This window comes from Loxodonta africana, chromosome 18 (assembly GCF_030014295.1).
Source record: "Loxodonta africana isolate mLoxAfr1 chromosome 18, mLoxAfr1.hap2, whole genome shotgun sequence".
In the NCBI taxonomy this organism is placed as follows: Eukaryota; Metazoa; Chordata; class Mammalia; order Proboscidea; family Elephantidae; genus Loxodonta; species Loxodonta africana.
Window position 1 is genome coordinate 11,763,425 of NC_087359.1, and position 20,515 is coordinate 11,783,939.

The 20,515-nt window shown below is 48.7% G+C and overlaps 1 protein-coding gene across 2 annotated transcripts in view; it reads left to right on the forward strand.

Moving 5' to 3' along the window:
- NPLOC4 (NPL4 homolog, ubiquitin recognition factor) overlaps positions 1-20,515 on the forward strand; it is a 66,914-nt gene that overhangs the window by 19,849 nt on the left and 26,550 nt on the right. The window contains exons 4-11 of one of the 2 annotated variants that reach the window (XM_003417367.4): positions 5,887-6,063; positions 7,985-8,033; positions 8,772-8,866; positions 10,294-10,417; positions 11,183-11,362; positions 15,696-15,782; positions 17,985-18,056; positions 18,430-18,556. In XM_003417367.4, coding sequence (XP_003417415.1) covers positions 5,887-6,063; positions 7,985-8,033; positions 8,772-8,866; positions 10,294-10,417; positions 11,183-11,362; positions 15,696-15,782; positions 17,985-18,056; positions 18,430-18,556 — 911 coding nt within the window. The remainder of the gene's footprint in view (positions 1-5,886; positions 6,064-7,984; positions 8,034-8,771; positions 8,867-10,293; positions 10,418-11,182; positions 11,363-15,695; positions 15,783-17,984; positions 18,057-18,429; positions 18,557-20,515) is intronic. The other variant, XM_023556798.2, reaches the window with a different exon arrangement.

Sequence of the window (20,515 nt, forward strand, 5' to 3'; positions counted from 1 at the left end):
GCCAGTGGGGGGACGGGAGCAGAGAGGAGGGATGGCAGCAGCTGTCCAGCTGAGGTGCCGTCCTCACACCACTCAAGTTACATCCTGTTAATTGCCCAAGATGCAGGCCGTTGTATTTCTCACCAGTCCTTGGCGTCTTCCTGAGTCTTCAATTACTGTCGGCCAGACTTTATTGACTTTTTAGTATTCGGGTCACGTCATTGAGGAGAGAGATTTACTATCCGGGTCTGGGTCCTAAGAGGGGTAGGCTGCACACTCAGCTGCTTTTCGGCAGCGAAAGGCCTTGAACAGAGCTCTGGGGCAGAAATCATGTCAGCTGCTGTGCTGCCTCAAGACCTGTCTGCTGGGTGAATGGGAGCCCAGCGACACAGTGGCCCCATACCCAATAATTCCTGCTGGCAGTGTCCCCAGTGCACATGTTCCCTGGATGAGTAGTGTCCTTAGGGGCTCCAAGGTGCAGAGACCTGTTTTGTCGTTCTTTGGAACAGGGGGTGGGAAACTGCAGCCCACTGCCTGTTTTTATGGGTTTTATTGGGATGCAGCCATGTCCGTTTGTTGACGTGTGGTCGGTGGCTGCTTTCGTGCTACAAAGAGCTCTCACTGGCTGTGTACCTTGGGGAAGCTGCTTGACGTCCTTGCAGCTAGGATCAGTGCCTGCTCCCTTGCACGGTGTCCGCATGTGGTGGGCACTCAGGAAATGGGGACTGGGTTTAACCACCCTGATGGCTGGACACAGAGTGGGAGGTCACAGAGTGAACAGCTTTGGACAGCAGTCAAATGGTGCTGGTGTAATGCCAGCATTAGACCAGTGCTCCTGGACAGTTACAAAATCCCAGAGGTGGCACCTCGCGCACCTATTTTTACCTGTTTTCTAGAGAATATCTTTTTAATGGTAATTGTAACCCTTCCTGACCAGTGTGGATATAGACTTTGAGAACTAGACCACTGTTTGAGATTTATTTATCTGAAACATGTCTTTATTTCGCTCATGTTTTTAAGAGACTTATAGCTCTCCTCTTTGAGCTCCGGGAAGATGGAATTGCACTGTCTTCTGTCTCACGGTGTTGCTGTTCAGCAATCCATCATAACTCTAATTGTTCCTTTGTAGGGGATCAGTTTTCTCTGGCTATTTAAGGTCTGTATGTCTTGTTTAGCCCACCTTAATTTGGAAACCCTGGTGGCGTAGTGGTTAAGTGCTACAGCTGTGAACCATAAAGGTCAGCAGTTCGAATCCACCAGGCGCTCATTGGAAACTCTATGGGGCACTTCTACTCTGTACTATAGGGTCGCTATGAGTCGGAGTCGACTCGATGGCAATGGGTTTGATTTTTGGTTTTTAATGTAACTTTGGCTTTTTGTATCTGCAGATTTGTGTCTTTGATCAGTCCTTATCTTTGATCCATTGTTGGGCATTATTTCTTCAAATATTAGCTCTCCCCCATTTTTATTATGTCAAGGAATAGAATTTTTAAAACTGAAATTACATTTTTAAAAATTCTGTTTTATTTCTTTAAAAAGTTTGGTTGGTCATTAAAAAAAACTTTAATGTAGAATATTTTAAACATATATAAAATATAAAATTAGACTAATATAACGAATCCGTTCATATTCTCTCCCATCTTGAAGAATTATCAGTTCATGGCCAGTCTCCTTTTGTCTGTACCTCATCCAGCTTCCTTATCTCCCATTGCCTTTTCTTAAAACTCCTTTTTATTATTAAATAAGACATACAGAAAACCTCATAGAATATCGTGTGGCTTGATAGATGGTTACAAGATGTCTGCCTTTGCACATATCACCAGGTCAAGACAGAGAGCCCACCAGCCATCCGGGCCGTGTCCCCCTCTCAGTGTCCGCCCCTCAGCTTCCTCGATAGTCACTGCCCTGCATGTCTTGATTGTCTCATTGCCCGAGTGTCTGTCCCCAGACACTGTAGTTTGGTTGTGCTTTTTTTTTTCTTTAATTCATGTCTTTTATGACTCTGGAAACCCTGGTGGCATAGTAGTTAAGAGCTACTGGCTGGTAACCAAAGGGTCGGCAGTTCGAATCCGCCAGGCACTCCTTTGAACCTCTGTGGGGCAGTTCTACTCTGTCCTGTAGGGTGGCTATGAGTTGGAATCAACTCAACGGCACTGGGTTTGGTTTCTGGTTTTTATGACTCTTTTAATCTTCAGATTTCCCTTCCATCCTTTTCCTTTCTGTGGAATTTCCTGCCCTCTGGGTTTTGCTGCTCACCTCATCACGGGATCCTAGTTTCCTGCAGATTGGACGCTGGTGCAGAGGACCTGCCCCTAGACCACAGGGTGGTGTGCTGTTTCATCGAGGGCACATGGAGCCTGGTTTTCCCTTTTTGAAGTTAGCTGCCGCTGCTGCTCCGTGGCTCCATCCATTAACACATGGTGTTTAAAAAATGTGCTGTTCGGGCCTCATCATTCGGGTTCCGTTTGTTAGCCGGATGCTTCGATGCTTCCCTGTGTCCATCCCTGCCACCTGGGACACGGCTTGTGGAAGGGAAGGCGTGCACTATTTTGGGCTGGTCACTGTTCCCAGACCTTTTCGGTGGACAGAGCCAGGGAATTTTAAGAGACGAAATAGCTCATGAGTTCGTGCTGATATTTCCTGTTCACAGTCAAATCTTCAGGGCTTTTATGGATTTCTTCTCTATTCCATCTGTTTTCTTCCTCACTGAGTGCATTTTGGTTCTCCAGGACATGACAATGGAAGTAGAATGCCCACCGCCAGCCCCACAGGAATCTCAGAGTTGCAGCTTTCCTGGCTCTGTTCCCTACCCCCACCTCGCAGGGTTGGGCCTTCTGGCTGTTACACCGTCCTGTTCTGAGCAGGAGTCCTGGCTGCTGGCGTTGAGTACTCATGGGGCTGCACTGCTCCAGTCTTCTTCCCAATTCCAGCTTGGCTCTTGGTTTGCCCCTGGCTTCTGGTAAGCTCCAGTGTCATTTGGAGGCTCTCATGTGTTAGCGCGTTCGGCCTTGAATTGCTTCCCTCTGCTACTTCCACACGGATGCTGGCATCTCATGGGTCTCGGGCTGCTGGTGGCTTGTCTCCCCCATGGTGTTTTGGGGTGCGTGAGGACACCTTTTCTATCTTGCTGACTAGTGTAAATGTCATGTGCTGGCTGATTGCTCTGTTTGTATGACGAGATTGGGAAGATCCGGCAGCTAGGTGGCCTCTGCTCCCCAGAATCCCACCTGGTCTTTTTTTGTGTGTGTTTTAGGTGAAAGTTTATAGAGCAGTTTATTTACTCATTAAATAATTAACACACGTATTTTTTTGTTTTAGATTGGTTGCCAAACCTACCTTGTGTCAACACTCTTTCCTTCTCAACATCAGGTTCCCCATTTCCATTTATCCAGCTTTCCTGTCCCCTCCTGTCATCTCATCCTTGCCCCTGGGCTGGTGTGCCCGTTTAGTCTTGTATAAGTGGTTGATCCATGAATGTTAAAATTGTTTACTTTATAGGCCTGTCTAATCTTTGGCTGAAGAGTGACCCTCTGGAGTGACTTCGGTACTGAGTTAGAAGGATGTCAGGGGACCACATTCTCAGGGTTTCTCCAGTCTTTGTCAGACCAGTAAGTCTGGTCTTTTTTTGTGAGTTTGGGTTTTGTTCTACATTTTTTTTGCAGCTCTGTCCGGGACCCCCTATTGTGATCCCTGTCAGAGCAGTTGGTGGTGGAGCCTGTGGTAGTTGTGGTCCATTAGTCCACCTGGTCATTTTGGGGATAGTCTCTTGTTAATTGCACACATCCTCCTTCCATCGTTTATTTATCGTTTCATATATGTGTTTATATTCTGTGTCTCATAATTACAGAATCCAAAGTCCTTGGCGTTTTCTGGATCTGTTTGTTGTTCCTGCCTGCTCTTGCTCGCAGTAGCTTGTTTCTCGTGGACATGTGATTTTCTTATTGAGAGCTTGTATTTATTTGATAAATTTCCGCTTTGGGAACCCTGAAGGATGACCTTGTTTTAACTGCCTTTCCATAGGGAAGGTTTGTATTTGCTTCTCTTGGCACAAGAGGGCGCCATGGACCTAGGATGACCTTGAGTCAGTTTCCTGCCTTTGGGTTTCCTGAGCCGAGTAGCACCGGTCCTGCCTCCAGATGCATGCACAGCAGGCCTCTGGTTGCAGATTCTCAGAGGTGGATTTTTCCAGCGGCTCAGAGGTCCCTCAGACATGCTGGTTTGTCTGGGAGCCTCGGACTCGGTGACTGGCTTGGGGAGGCTGGCTCTTGACCTGGCTCCCACTGCCCAGAGAACTCTTGCGAGCTCCTCACACCAACAGCCCCGCTCTGAAGTCTGCTCCCTCCCATCCTTGTGTCAGTATGCTGTGTGTGCTTGGGACCCTTGGGGATTTCCTTTACTTTCTCTGGAGCTCAGCAGTGTGCTTGAAAATGTTTTTGTTAAGATTAATTTCTGTGGTCTTTATTTTTATTCGTTTATTTTTGGTGAAAATATGCACAACAGAACACACCCATTCAACAATTTCTGCATGTACAGATTAATGCCATTGATTACATGCTTCACATTGTGTCACTGTTCTATCTTCTCATGTGTGCTTTAGAGTTTCTGTTGTTAGTCTGATCACATATAGATAATTCTTTAGAAGAATGAACTGTTCAAGGCAGACATTCTTTATTGAGTTAAACTGTTGTTGACAGATGACTTCCTGGGGTACTTTTGGTTCAAGGTTTAAAGATTATTTCAGAATGATAGATTCAGGGGTTCCCTTGGTCTCAGTGGATCCGGTAAGTCTGGTTTTCATAGGCATTTGATGTTCTTTTCTACATTTTTCCTCCTTTTGATCAGGATCCATCTGTTGGGTCCTTGATCAAAATGTTCAGTAGTGGTAGCCACCGGGCACCATCTGTTTCTTCTGTCCTCCTGGCAAAGGACGTGGTAGTTCATGGAGGCAATTAGACCTGTAGGCCATTTCTTTCTCTAATTTCTGGGTCTCCTTCTTCTGCTTCTGCTCCAGGCAAATAGAGACCAATTGTTGTATCTTGGGTTGAGCCAAGTATCTTATAGCTGGAGGGTGTTCTGGAATATCTAATCTGCCACTAGAAAGAGATGTCTGTGATAAAGATTTGGCAGTTTTATCACCCCTAAATTATAGAAGAAAGTGTTGAGGGAGATACGTGGTTAGGGTGAAAACAGGCAAGAACAGATAGATTGAAGCGCTACGCTGGAGCCTCTTAATCACGTGTCCTCACAGTTCTTGTGCGTCTGCCTTCTGCTCTCCTTCCGTTCCTTGGTTTACTGCAAGGCAGTCTGTTATTTCCGTCTTTTTTCCTGGATATGTATCTTGTTGACAGCAGTTAAATATTTATCACGTGGCAGTGCTGTGGTATTTTCCTCTTGGCCTTGTGTTGCATTTTCAGCATTGGAGACCATCTCTGTGGTCTTAAAGTAGCAGAGAATCAGGAGCCTGCAGTGCTTGCATGAACTGTTCTGAGTCAGAAATGTTTACTTAGCACTGGTCTGGCTGTGTCGATCGGGTCCTTCAGTAAGTCCGCAGAGTGAGTCTGATCAAGGGAAGTATGTAAATAGAGAGCGAAGGAACGAGAAAAGGAAGGTGGGGGCCAAGTGGGAACAGGGCGGCTGCCCCAGACCCAGAACATGGTGTGCAGTTTCATATCCGCTCCTGTAAAGCCAGATATGTTCCAGGATGCGTAGCATGAGTTTTAAATAAAACTGATCCAAGACTGCAGCTGTGGAGAACTTGCTGCCGGTCTAGTCAGGAAGCAGACGAGACAAGGCCACAGACTCCTGCTTTGTGCAGCTGTCAGGGACCCCCACGTCCATGTCGGTGTCCGTGCAGTTCCCTGGGGGAGAGCGAGGAAGGCACCCGCCTAACGTGTGTCGTTCGCACAGACATGGCGACCTGCTGTTCCTCTTCCCCTCGAGCCTCGCTGGGCCCTCGTCTGAGATGGAGACGTCAACCCCGCTGGGGCCGAAGGCCTTTGGGGCGCCCAGTGTGGTGGAAGATGAGATCGATCAGTACCTGAGCAAGCAGGATGGGAAGATCTACCGGAGCCGCGACCCCCAGCTGTAAGTGCTCTGCGTGCCGTGGGGGCCACTTCCACGCCCCTGGACGCGTGCCCGCTGGGTCAGTAGGGCGCGCGGTGTTTGCCACGTGGCCTGCTTTAGTGTCTGAGGGAGAGATGGACATTTTGAGTATGACCATCTACTTCCAGATGAAAAAGTTACCGTGTTAGCTTTTCTCGTTTTTGGAATCTCAAAATATGTTCCATATGTACTTTAAAAATTTTTAAAGTATTTGGACATTAAGAGATTTGAAAAGTGCCCAAAGAAGAAGGAGGAGACCTTAAAAGCAGGTGTTTACTGTGCTATATCCCAGAGGTATGTGATTGCCCACGTGGCGGAAATGGGTCCTCGAAGTGTCAAAGGGCAAGAAAAGGAAGGAATGAAAGGAATTGATAACCTGGGTACCTGCTAACCAAGATGCTTCTTCGTATCATCTCCCTGAGTACTAGTGGAGTGGTTTTATTCCTGTGTACCTGTTACTGGTGGAGTGGGTTTAATACCATAGACCTACCATGGGTTTCCTGTCCTTTCAGTGCTGCTCTTTCTGTGACATCCGCTTTCTACCTAGGATTATATAAAATCCTTATGTGTGTGTACATTTGTTTATTTTAGCTTTTTTCATTCTTTTTAGAGAAGCCAGTTAGAAATATCTGAGCTCACACCTAGTGCTGCAAAACTCTGAGGGCAGGTGGCTTTTGTCTGCACTGGTGCCTTTTTTTAACTGCATAGCTCTGTCAAGATGGTGGGGTGCTGACACTGAAATACTGGGTTGCCAAATTCTGCATTAGCAACTTCTCTGTCTTAGGTTGAAGAGTCACAAATGGCGCTCAGCTGCAGCTGGCACGGGGCCACTGCGCAGCCACAGCCATTAGCTGGCACGCCTCCTCCATTTGCGTGCTCTCTGGGGGACCCAGTGCCGTCTTTCCCTCTACGGCCTGTCTCCGCAGCTTCGTTAGGAACCTTTAAGAGTGTCTGTGCGTGCGTGTGCACGCATGTTTTAATTCTGACATGTTATCTATAAGAGGCTGCCTGTTAGGAGCCACAGAGCCCATCTTTACTCTGAAGATGTTAAACTCATGTGCCTCTAGGAAGAATCCACCCTGGTTTAGAAGGTGGTCCAAGTGAGCCCCAAAGGAACTGCCAGCTTGGCTCTGCCACAGACCCCACCACTTTTCCTCACGTAAGGATGTCTCTGCTTTTAAGTTTTACATGTTGAGTTTCCAAGTTTTTACCAAAATGCACATGAATGGGTGCTTGCCAGATTTGAGTGGTGATGGCCCACCCTCAGGGTGTCTGCCATATCCACCTTCCAACCTTCTTATCATTTTTTTTTTTTTTAATTTTTATTGTGGTTTAAGTGAAAGTTTACAAATCAAGTCAGTCTCTCACACAGAAACTTGTATACACCTTGCTACATGCTCCCAATTGCTCTCCCTCTAATGAGACAGCCTGCCCCCTCCCTCCACTCTCTCTTTTCGTGTCCATTCCGCCAGCTTCTAACCCCCTCTACCCTCTCATCTCCTCCTCCAGGCAGGCAATACCAACATAGTCTCAAGTGTCCACCTGACCCAAGAAGCTCACTCCTCATCAGCATCCCTCTCCAACCCATTGTCCAGTCCAACCCCTGTCTGAAGAGTTGGCTTTGGGAGTGGTTCCTGTCCATTTACGTAACATTTTGATAAAACTGGTTTTAAGTCCCCTAGCTTTCACCTTTAACTGGTGTCCTTTAGGTAACGACATCAAGGGTTGATGTGTTGGCGAGTGTTTTCTGGTGGACGTGAAAACAAGCACCAGACTATTTAGAATGAAAAACACTCATTTGGAACAGTCTAGGATAATTTCACGTGGGTAGGGAAGCCCTTTGGTAAGTAGGAGGCATGTTTTGAACATCAGGGAAGCCTGATGTGTGTGTCTTTCTGCACAGGTGCCGCCATGGCCCTTTGGGGAAGTGTGTGCACTGTGTCCCGCTTGAGGTAAGAGTCTGACATGGGCCCCGGGGCAGGGGGGCTGGGCGGCTGCACAGAATTGTCTAAGCACTTCCCAAAAAGCTCTCCACAGCGGGAGGGGCTCAGAGGACTTACCTGTTTACTGCCCTGGGCCTTATTCCCACTGGTGAGCATATAGGAAGGGGTTGTGCCTTTATTTATAGGATTGACCTTCTTGGGGATTACAGATGGTTGGAGCATTTGTGTTGTTTGATAGAGGGGCAGCCTTCCTAGTGGCTCCCAGCCGATCCTTTTAAAGGCTGCCGTGGAGCCAGCCTGTCAGTTCGTGCTCGTCACTGTTTTGATTTACTTTGCCCAGAAACTCATGTCTCCTCTGCTGATCTGTCTGGTGAGATTGAGAGTTACCATAATAGTGCTTACCGGTAACTGGTGAGCACTGAATTTACGGCAGCAAGGCTGACCTGACTTCTCCACCAGGCTCCCCCTGCTTCATCTTGAGGCTTTTCCGTTTGCTAAATTCTCCTGAAACTTGTTTGACTTGGAACATTCTGTATTTGGTAGATAGAGATTCATTTTAATCTTGAAAAGATTACTGAAACGCAAAGGAAAACTTGATTCTGGCGCTGAATGCGTGTTAAAGCCAAGCACTGTTTCCCGTTTGCCCTCCAGGGCCTGGCCGGCCGAGGCCACGTGCCGCTCGTCTTCCTCCTGTGATGTGTGTGCCTGGCAGGTGCATGACCTTGTCGGTCTCTTTTGTTTTGGCAGCCATTCGATGAGGACTACCTGAACCATCTTGAGCCTCCTGTGAAGCACATGTCCTTCCATGCCTACATCCGCAAGCTGACCGGTGGGGCCGACAAGTAAGCACCCTGGGTGCGGGCTGTGGCTATCATCGCCTGTGGCCACTGGGTGTGTGTGTGCGAGACAAGAGGAGACCAGAGTAGGGCACCCTGGTTCTGGAGGAGAGCAGGGTGCTGGGCAACGCAGCTTTGTGGACACTGGGGTTCTTGGAGCGTTAACGGACTGTCCCATGCCACTGGTGCCCTGGCAGGTGGTCCTGTCCTGTCTCATGTCTGTGGGGTCTGAGTTCAACCTCTGGCCTTTAGAGAAACTGAACCGCCTTTGATGGTCTCAGCTCACCTATTTCAAGCCTGGGTTAACACTCTCCCCCTAGAGTGCTGCGCCTTTCCAGCTTAATTTTCACACCATAACGGGACCACAGCAGCAGCCTTGTCGGTGGATTTGGACCTGAGGCACCTTAGCAGTTTCAGCCCACAGGCTTGGCCAAATGAGTGTTACAGAGCAGGGCTGAGGCTGGGAGGAGGGTGGGGGGGGGTGGGGAGGGAACCCGGGGCTGGGAGGGAAGCTAGGATGATGAGGGATAAGAGAGGGACAAGTGAAAGCATTTTGACTTCTCCAAACCGCTTTAAGTCCTTGCCTGTGCAGTCCCCTTCATGGGTGATATGTCGCCTTACCAGAAACACAAGGGCTCCGTGCTGGTATTTATAATTCCCGTCAGCACCACAGAGGAGATGGTGGCCGCACCCGAGTCAGCTGCTTCCTGTGGAGAACTGCAAGTTCCCTGACATCCTAAAATGACTTTTTAAGAAGCTAGACCCCTGGGGAAAGCTGTGCCCTTGCCTGTAGGTGGGTTCTGGGGCAGCTTCCCTCACCAGACTTCCTCAACACAGGCAAGAGCCATCTTCTCCCTCGGGCGTCCCTGGGGCACCGAGATGAGGCTCCCTGTAGGTGTCACCCCATGACAGGCTTCCTGGGTGCCGTGACCCTGGCACATACTCTGGCTTGTGGAAGTGAAATGGGGTCGTGGGCGTGTTGTATGACAGGGTCACCGGGGTCAATGTAGGGCCCAGGGCTGCGCAGCGGCTGTCTCCTGAATATTATTTAGCAAACGCAGAGTGAAGGTGTCTTTGCCTATGTATCGTGAGCAGATCTCTCCACAGAGAGCGAGGGTGCTTCATGACTGGGAGCTCTGGCCTAACAGGGTCCTGTTGTTGCTGGTGAATTAGTGACGCGCAGGAAGAGGCTCTCTGCGTCCTCTCGGGCGTGGTGCAGACGTGTCATTTTCAGACAGTCATCAGTGTCAGAGACCGTCAAAGTAAAAGCCGCATGTCTGGGAAGGCGGTGCCTGTGCCCGTGCGGTCTGAGGGTTGGTGCTACAACTGCAGCTCGTTCTCATCACAAGGGTGGGGTCCTCACAGGCTATTTCCAGGCTCCTGCTCAGCCTTTCATCACTTGGACATCGCAGTAAGCTGCTTCTCTCACTCAGGGGGAAGTTTGTTGCCCTGGAGAACATCAGTTGCAAGATCAAATCAGGGTGTGAGGGACACCTCCCGTGGCCCAATGGCATCTGTACTAAGTGCCAGCCCAGCGCCATCACCCTAAACAGACAGGTGAGGGGTTGTCTGCGTCTGTCTCGACAGCTGCAACACCACAGCGTTATTTCATGGCTGAGGAATGAAAGTGTCTGGAAGCGACCTTCCTTGGGAAGCAATGGTCGTTAGCAGAGTACCTTACCTGCAGCAGGTGCTCAGAAAGTGTTGGTTCAATGGGTTGAGCTTTTTGTGGAAATCATATGCTGGGGACATAATTTGTAAGGTTTTTAGCTCTTGAAGCGGGAGCCTTGGGTGGGTGGATGCAGTGTTTTCTTGAGGACAGTGTAAAGTGCTGAGTGGTTGTGATCCTGCCTTTCTGAGGCTCTTGGAGCTGCAGCCCTGTGGGTGTCTCCTCCCCAGTCAGGGCTGTGACAGGTCCTCTTGGGATGTGGAGTTCCTTTCCTTAGCCAAGAGAATGCCATGGCCTCCTTGACTGGGTTTGAAACCTTCAGGACTTCATTTTTTTACCTTAGAGTTTGGGAAAACCTGCCTTTTAGGTGAAATCCCATGAGATTAATTCAAATCTATTGGTTGGTGACTCACTCACACTTCCGCCCACCCCCAGGATCTGCAGGTCAGCTGCATCAATTTGATAGGGTGCTCATTAGCAATGTGATGGCTGCAACCACCAGCCTGGGCAGCCTGCTTCTGAAGCATCTGAAGGGCAAAGTATGTGTCTTAAAACCTTTTTAAGAACGAAGTAAAAGGTGCTTACATACTAGACAAGTAGATTGCACTTGATGGCATGTTTTCGCAGCCCTTTGTTGTTGCTCTCCTCTGCAGAAGTACAGGCATGTGGACAACATCATGTTTGAGAATCACACTGTGGCAGACCGCTTCCTCGACTTCTGGAGAAAGACGGGGAACCAGCATTTCGGGTACCTGTATGGGCGGTACACGGAGCACAGAGACATCCCTCTCGGCATCAGGGCGGAGGTGGCTGCTATCTATGAGCCCCCCCAGGTAGGGACGCACGGGGCTGCCAGTGGAAACTTAGGAATGTCTATGTTTCTCTGATGGCCACCTGGGCGCCCTTTTCATATTGCGTGTCACCCATTTGTATTATCTTTTGCTCCTACTCTGTCTGTCTCGACACACAACGTACTTATTTCCTGAATTTTTGGAGAGTAAACACCCGGCGTGTATTTCCTAAGAATAAGTATCTTCTCCTCCTTACCGGTACCTTTATCAATAATAGTAAACTTAGTACTGATGAATTATTTTTATCTAATCTACCATCTGTATACCCATGGAAGCAGCAATCAAGAAATCAAAAGACACATTGCGTTGGGTAAATCTGCTGCAAAGGACCTCTTCAAAGTGTTGACAACCAAAGATGTCACCTTGAAGACTGAGGTGTGCCTGACCCGAGCCATGGTGTTTTCAGTTGCATCATATGCGTGGGAAAGCTGGACAATAAGAAAGACAGAAGAATGGACACCTTTGAGTTGCGGTGCTGGTGAAGAGTATTGAATGTACTGTGGACGGCGAACAGAACGAACAAATCCGTCTCGGAAGAAGTACGATCAGAATGTTCCCTAGAGGCAAGGATGGTGGGACCACACCTCACAGACCGTGGCCGCGTCGTCAAGAGGGGCCAGCCCCTGGAGGAGGACGTCGTGCGTGGTGTCAAGGACAGGGTTGGTGAGGAAGAGGAAGACCCTCAACGAGAGGGACTGACGCCGCGGCTTCAACAGTGGGCTCAAGCACCATGATTGCGGGCGTGGCGCAGGACTGGGCCGTACTTGGTTCTGTCGTATGTAGGGTCGCTGTCAGTTGGAACCGACGAGACAGCACGTAGCAGCAGCAGCAGCAGCCACCTACACGGCGTTCCAGTGTTGTCAGCTGCCTCAGCAGTTACTTTGGCTCTTCTCTGACATTTCTGTATCTCATCCATGTGACAGTCCTGTTTCTCAACTATACCGGGAAGGATAGAATTAGAATATCACAGAATTACTCACTTCTTTTTCTCATGCTACTTGCACAACAATCTCAGAATAACCGTACCAAAACCAGCACCAAAATAGGACAAAACAGTGCGAGATGGGAGGAGGGGGGTTGTCCTCAGGTGTGTTCCACTAGGGATGGCTGCTCAGTGCCTGTGGTGTAAACTAACTGGGGTAGCTCCCTTTTGTGTGGTTGTGCCACAGCTAGCTTGTTTTGTAGTTATACACATACTTACATGGTGCATTTCATGATATAGAAATCTTACTACAAAAGCAAAAACTGTAAACATTCAATTCTAGGTAATGATATATGTGCTGAAGTATTTAGGGAGAAGTGTACTTTTACCTGGAGCCTTGTTGGTGTAGTAGTTAAGAGCTCGGCTGCTAATCAAAAGGTCAGTACTTTTTTAATAATTTTTATTGCACTTTAAGTGAAACTTTACAAATCAAGTCAGTCTCTCACATAAAAACCCATATACACCTTGCTACACACTCCCAATTACTCTCTACCTAATGAGACAGCTCGGTCTTTCCCTCCACTCTCTCTTTTCATGTCCATTTTGCCAGCTTCTAACCCCCTCCACCCTCTCATCTCCCCTCCAGGCAGGAGATGCCAACATAGTCTCAAGTGTCCACCTGATCCAAGAAGCTCACTCCTCACCAGCATCCCTCTCCAACCCATTGTCCAGTCCAATCCATGTCTGAAGAGTTGTCTTTGGGAATGGTTCCTGTCGTGGGCCAACAGAAGGTCTGGGGGCCATGACTACCGGGATCCTTCCCGTCTCAGTCAGACCATTAAGTCTGGTCTTATGAGAATTTGGGGTCTGCATCCCACTGCTGTCCTGCTCCCTCAGGGGTTCCCTGTTGTGCTCCCTGTCAGGGCAGTCATCGGTTGTAGCCGGGCACCATCTAGTTCTTCTGGTCTCAGGATGATGTAGTCTCTGGTTCATGTGGCCCTTTCTGTCTCTTGGGCTCGTAATTGCCTTGTATCCTTGGTTTTCTTCATTCTCCTTTGATCCAGGTGGGTTGAGACCAATTGATGCATCTTAGATGGCTGCTTGCTAGCGTTTAAGACCCCAGACGAAAGGTCGACAGTTAGAACCCACCAGCCATTCCTGTCGGGCAGTGAGCACTCTGTCCTATAGGGTCGCTATGTGTCGGAATCAACTCAATGGCATTGGGTGTATAAGTCTGTGGTTTACTTGGAAATGCAAGAACAAAAAAAATTAGATGGATTGATGGATTTGGATAGAGAGTTGGATAGAAACCCAAAAACCCATTGCCATCGAGTCGATTCTGACTCACAGCGACCCTGAAGGACAGAATAGAACTGCCCCATAGGGTTTCCAAGGAGCAACTAGTGGATTCAAACTGCTGACCTTTTAGTTAGCAGCTGAGCTCTTAACCACCGTGCCACCAGAGCTCTCCGTTTGGTTAGCAACCACAGCAGTTAACCACTGTACCACCAGAGCTCCCCAGTTGGTTAGCAACCACTACATTTAACCACTGCATCACCAGGGTTTCCAGGTAGAGAATGGTAAACGTTAATGGCAGAATCTAGGATGTGGGCCATGGTGTTCCCTGTAAAATTCTTAAAGTGCTCTGTGCTTGAAATTTTTCATAATAAAGTGTTGGAAAAGAAAAGAAGGCGCCTAGTTCTAAAGTCAGACCTGTCAGCAAGGCGTATCCTATGCTCGCCGTTCCCATCCTCTCCGCACCTTAAACAGTTTTTTGGTTTACACTCCTTTGGACTTCTAAAGGTTTATTTTTTAATGTAAGTAGATGCACATGCACACATACACTCATGCTCCCGTCACAGGTCAGCAGGCTGCGTGTTCTCAAGTCCCTCAATGCCAGTACACTCTGGCCGCCTTTGAAATGCCAGGCAGGGGATGGGTGCTGCTCTCTGTTGCTGCTGGCGCGGCTGTACCGGCTCCTGAGTGGCAGGCCCTCTGCGGCTCCTACACAGATGCCACGCTCCTTCCCTGGCTCTGTTTAGACAGGTTTTAAGTGTAGTTTAACCCCGTTTGACATTTTGAGTATCTCCGTAGAGGGTACCTGTCGTGTTTCCCAGGCCTCGTGCGATGGTGCATTGTTTCAAAAGAGACACCAGATGTCTATAGAGACGTAACTACAGAGACCTGAAGACCCAGACTGAGGTGCCCCGGGTCCCTGTGACCCTGGTACTGCTGTGGACATGCAGAAGGTGCAAACTCAGTTCTGTAGAGGGTCTCGAACAAGAGCATTAACAGCTGTGTAAAAGAGCTATGAGAAAAAGGAGACAGAAGCCTGTGGTGGTCAGACCTCGAGGACAGCACCAGCTGAGTTCCATAGGCCCTGGAGGTGGAACCTTTGACCTCCAGCTCATTAGGAGCTGAAGCTCGTGCTGCCCTGCCAGTAAGTAGATATTTCTTAGGTGTGGCCTGTGCCCGAAGGCATTAGTTGTCTCCATATGGGTAGTGCCCAGCAAACAAAGTTCTTTTGTTGTTTTGCTAAAATTTGACTAATTTACAAGGATATACTCAATTAGTATAACTCAATTTGGGATGACCATCACCTTCCTATTCCTATGTTTGGGATTTCTGTTAGGTATGGTACTTATTAATAACCCTCTGGCTGCATTTAACTGAACATTAAAGTTTTTGGAAACGTTGTCAACTCCAGAAAGTTGGTATCTTGTAGCAGGTTCACGCTGCATGTGAGCAAGCATAGCCAAGCTCATGGAGCCCAGAGCCAAGTGTTCTGCTGACATCAGAATATTGATTTTTGGTGCCTTTCAGATTGTTAGGGTACAGCATTGGTCTCTCCCTTAGGTGCATACTGCCTTTTTAACACGGTATCTTGACTGTGAAATTTAGCCTTGCCCCTGCAGGAGCTGCTAACAAATTTTGTAAGGCTGTTTCCTGGGGACAGTGTGCTAGAGCTTTAATCTTGCCTTATCTAGCCCAGCCTGGATGAAGTGAAACTACGTATCCAAGGATGTTTTGAAAACAACTTCATTTCCCAATGAAGGAACCTTTAAAACAAGATCTAGAAAGCCTTCTTTGGTCCTAGAAAAGCACTCAGTAAAGAGCATTGACAAGAACCAGTCCGAGTATTGCCTCTTCATGCTCTCTCCTCCAGTCTTGCCTGAAAGAGCAGTGCAGTCTGAGAAGGGAAAGCACCAGGAGGGGTTTGGGTTATGTTTTATCTGATTGCCCGGTGGCCTTCTGCTGCCATAATTCCTCTTTCTGGCACGTGGGAGGCCCCGCGCTCCTCTGTGGCCCTGAGGTGAGGAGGAAACAAAGCAGTGCAGCTTCCCGCATCTGAGCTTTTAAAATCCGTCTTCTCTCTCTCTGATCCCCCTTCAGATTGGTACACAGAACAGCTTGGAGCTTCTTGAAGATCCGAAAGCTGAGGTGGTTGATGAAATCGCTGCCAAACTTGGCCTGAGGAAGGTATTGAGGTGTCTGTCAGCTGGGCTGGAGGGGAGGAGCCTGCGCTCTGTGTTGGGCTTTCCAGGCAGGTGGCGCAGACCGGCCTCCCTGCTGTGCAGGGCCAGGCGCAGGCCTGACACCTTGAAGCCCCACTTGTGTTTATTGGGCGCCAGTAGCTTTTATGTTTTCCAGACCTGAAATAAAATGAGAAAGTTTCCTGGAGCATAAAAGAAATGATCCAAACGCAGGAGCTGTTAAGTTGAGGGCCGTCAGCCACGTTAATTGAAGGCTGTTCCAGAGCAGGGAAGGGGAAGCAGTGGGAATACGCCCAGGCTTCCTTGCCTGGGGGGCACTAAGCTGCCGTGTATGTTTCAGCCCATCCACCTCACGCATCCCCTTACGTGGGAGCCTCCCTGGTGTTGTGCCAGATCTGAGTGGACATCGAGGTTCACGCCAGGTCACAGCGCGCTCCTCCTGTCTTGCTTGCTCGCAGCTCCCAGTTATTACTTCAGTCACCTCTGGATTTGCCTCTGAGCCCGTTAGCCTTCCTCGGTTCACTGGGCAGTTAGAAGACAAGGGATTTTCTTTTGAGTGTGTTGGCGTGGCTTATCCCATGCCTGTGATAGAGTTCCCAGGAGCTTTAAGATAGGTTTTCACAGATGCATGTTTGCCTGTGAATTTGAAAACATCTCAGCCTCAGACATGCAATAGTAAGAGATACATAAGTTTTAAGATTTATTTTTTTATTTCCTAATCAATTTAGATGGTGAAAAATATACTCTCTATAGATGGAGGGAAACGGGCAATGTGGTTTAAACCTGGGGATGTCACTGAGCAAGCCTCTATTTTACAGGTTTACCTTTTTCAGAAAACGTGCCCGATTGTTTCTAACGAGGAGTCGCGATCTTGATTTAGGGTTGCATTTTGGTTCAACTTCTGGAACTTTCTTTCAACAGAGAACTTAGTGCGATTTTTTTCCCGTGTTATATACCATAAAAACTATAAAGTTCATAGTAACCATAGTTTTGACAGAGCATCTTGAAGTTGGTTGCTTCGTCCAAAGCACAGGCTCCTTAGCTGTCATTTACCCCAGCTTGAGTTTGGTTCTGCTGTTTCCTACTTAATTATGTTTATCCTTTCAGCCGTACTGTCGGCTGCCACCCTCCTTGGATTCTTTTGTTCATGTGGGCATTTTTAAAGAAAAGTCCGTACGTTGGCCAGGTCGTATCTGCAGGAGATGGACTTGAAGTGTCCTGTGCCTGGGCCCTGCTGGAGAGGCCAGGGCGCCCTGTGGTTGTTGGGTGCCACTGAGTCGATTCCAACTCACAGTGATCCTGTGTGACTGAGTAGAAATTTTTCTTTTTAAATGATAGTTTATTGTGTTTAAGTTGAAAATTTACACAGCAAATTAGGTTCCCGTTAACAATTTCTGCACAAATTCTTCAGTGATGTTGGTTACATTTTTAGCAGTGTGTCATCGTTCTCATTCATCCTGTTCTGGTTTACCGTTTCCAGTACTCTAGTTTCCCAGCTCCCTTACCTTCTCATCTTTGCTTTAGAGTAATTTTTGACCATTGGGTCTCATACAGATGATTTTGTAAAGGAGCTTGTTACTCAAGGGTGATACTCTTATTTTATGAGCCCATCTGTTATATAGCTATAGGCTGTAACCTTTACAGGAGCAGATTACCAGGTCTTCTCTCCTGCGGAGCTGCTAGGTGGATATGACCCTCCCACTTTTCTAGTTGTTCACTGCCTAAAGGAAAGAGGGAAGAAAGTACTTTGCTAGGAGGGGCTGGACCCACTACACAGCTTAGGCAGGGTTAGTCGGGGTTCTGATTTGGGAAGATCAGGAAGTTTTGGGGCGGAGGTGACCAGTGATCATGGAGCTCAGGGCAGGTGCAGATGCTGCAGCAGGACTGCCTTTAGGGTGCCTGGCAATGGGGCTTTCAGCTCCTGTTCCCTCAGAGGCTTCTTTCCAGCCCTGCCTCAGGGCTTCTGGGAGCAGCTGGTAGAAGTCTCCATTATTTCCCCTTTTATTTTAAGCACCGCTCACTAGGGATCCTGTTCTCTTCTCTAATGGAGAAAAGCTCCTGGAGCTGCTGCTTACTCGTTAGCTGTTGTCTTGCTGAGAATGTTAGTCTTAAACTCTGGGCAGAAGCCTGAAAACACTTGTCTTCTGTGTCAGGGGCACACTTAAAGGCATTTTCCTTTCTGATTAAGGTTGGCTGGATATTTACAGACCTCGTCTCCGAAGATACCCGAAAGGGCACGGTCCGATACAGTCGAAATAAGGTGAGGCAGAAGCAGAAGTCGCTGGCCCAAAGCCTGGTCTCCAGCCGTGGGGACCTGTGTGCGCAGGCTCTCTGAGCGACTCGGCCTGGCTTCCAGACCGAGTTGTGTTTTCAGGACAGTTCTTCCGATAAAGCAAGGCTAGGGCTGCTGATTCTAAGAGCAAAGCCTACCTCCCCGTTGCAGCCTGTGGCCCTTAGAGGGCGGGGCCAGCCTGTGGGCCTGGGCGTCTGGCTATACTTATTTATGGTTTATTGGAAGATGTCGTAATGGCTGGCGACTGTAGGCATCCTGTTTCAACATAGGTTTTGAGAGTTGTATACGTGTGTTTTGGCGTGATGCCATAAAATTTGACGTGCTGGTTCTCTTGTCTTAGGACACCTATTTCCTGAGTTCAGAAGAATGTATCACTGCAGGAGACTTCCAAAACAAACATCCCAACATATGTCGGCTCTCCCCAGATGGACACTTTGGATCCAAGTTTGTCACTGCAGTGGCTACAGGTACAGACCTGGACGGAGCTGTGTGGTGAATATTACCGCGTGATGAATAGATCTTGTTTTCTGTTCCAGTAGCTGTTCACCCTTAACTTAATTATACTAGCTTTCTTAGTAGATCTGTGAGACTTGGACTCCTCTTTTTAGTTTATGGTAAAAATTCCGAACTTATCAGAATCACCCACAAAACGAATAACAGAATTGGGACCTGGGCTTAGCTTTCCTCTAGCCCAGAGCTTTCTTCCCAGGTCTGTTGCTTTGCCAAGTTAACTGTTGGCCCTTGGAATCTGAGCTTGGGGGTTCACCTCCACCCCTTCCTCCCAGTAACCAAGGGTGACTATAAAGTCAGCTGTGCAGAGGGGGCATTCGCTGTCTCCATGGATCACTGGTTTAGTGTGACATCATGGATGGGAGCGTCACTTCCACTCCACAGCTTTTGTGGGAATGAAGATTCTGTGTTTGTCCGTGATGGTATATATATTACACATCATACAATACACACAGAGTACAGTAAAACCAGCGAAAGCCAGAACCTGTGTAAGGAGGAAGCCTGTCAGAGAAGGAGCACTCAAATATTTTTCACTATAATGAGTGATGGAAAGGCGGCAAGACGACTGTCAGAGGTGGAAAACTCGCAAAACCCAGAAAAATGAGGCAGTCCCATCTACTCTGGCGCGCACAGGTTTCACTGTAGTAAAAGCTGTGCAAAGTACCACCAGAGCTTGTGCCACACACTCGAGGTGCTGCCCGAGAGAAAAGGCGGGTGTAAGAGGAGCTGGAGAACCGATTCATAAAAACAAAGTCTGTGTGGCCAGGTTTTTGCTATGTGAGCACTGATCTCGCACCATGACGACCTGGCTTCTACCCTCCTAAAAATCAGCCATCCTTCTGGATCTGTGGAACTGCTCCCCACCCCATCGCCCCTAGTGTAATTAACAAACAGCCCAAGCACGTGAGTAACAACCCACCATTAACCGGTTGACCCTGTCTGCTGCTGTGAGACCTGTGTTGACCAACTTCTACCCACTGCCTGAGTTTTTAAACTTTGCTTTGTGTTACTGTGCCTGAGGTCCCTTGATTTAAGATCCATGTGGACTCACAAGCATCTGGTTCCTGGGGCATTAGGAGTGAGGGGCAGTGGTAGCATCTCTCACATGTTAGTGTGAATTAGTTGGATTAGATTTCTCTTCCTTAGTTGCTGCAGGGTACAAGAATGAAGGAGATTGGTGGGCGTCTGACTGGGTCAAAGGAGACAGGTGCTTGTGCCTCACAGACTGCTTCAGCCAGGGCAGCCCTGGGCAGGGGAGAGGTTACAGCGGGAATACTGGGCCGCAGGAGAGCAGCTGCGACGCCAGAGGAAGAGTCACTGGACACCAAGGAGGAGGCAGGCCTGCGGCTGCAGGAGAACCACTAGACGCCAGGGAGGAGGCAGAGAAGAGAGACATTTTACGTGGTTTAGAATTTTGCCAAGCCAGCCTACCACTTGGAGAGGGAGAGAAAGTATGGCCTTTCTATTCCCTGCGTCACGTGATCCCCCAGCCCTATCCCGAATACAGGCTGATCTTCTGGGCACAGCATTGTGGGCTGGGAGGTCTCAATCCCGTCAGACGAACACCGCCTCCGTGACATTTTGTGACACCCCTTTACCATCCACAAGGAAACCTCCTAGAGGTACAGCCTGCTTGCACATGTCATGCTAGGACAGCAGAGCAGTGCCCTTGCTCTCGTTTAAAGGAGAAAGGATGGGAAAGAAAAGTGTGTCAGTGCCTCTCAGCGTGTCAGTGGTTGGGGACGGACCTTGTGGGGACAACATAGCGAGGTTAGTCGGTGTGGACATGTGGCGGGGGGCAGAATTTGACCAAGGGGACTGCCGGAGCACCACCTGCCAAGGCGGGTGGGACTGCTGGTGACACACCGCCGCTGCTCTCACTGTTTGTCGTGTCGTTGCCTGAGAGGACCAGGAAT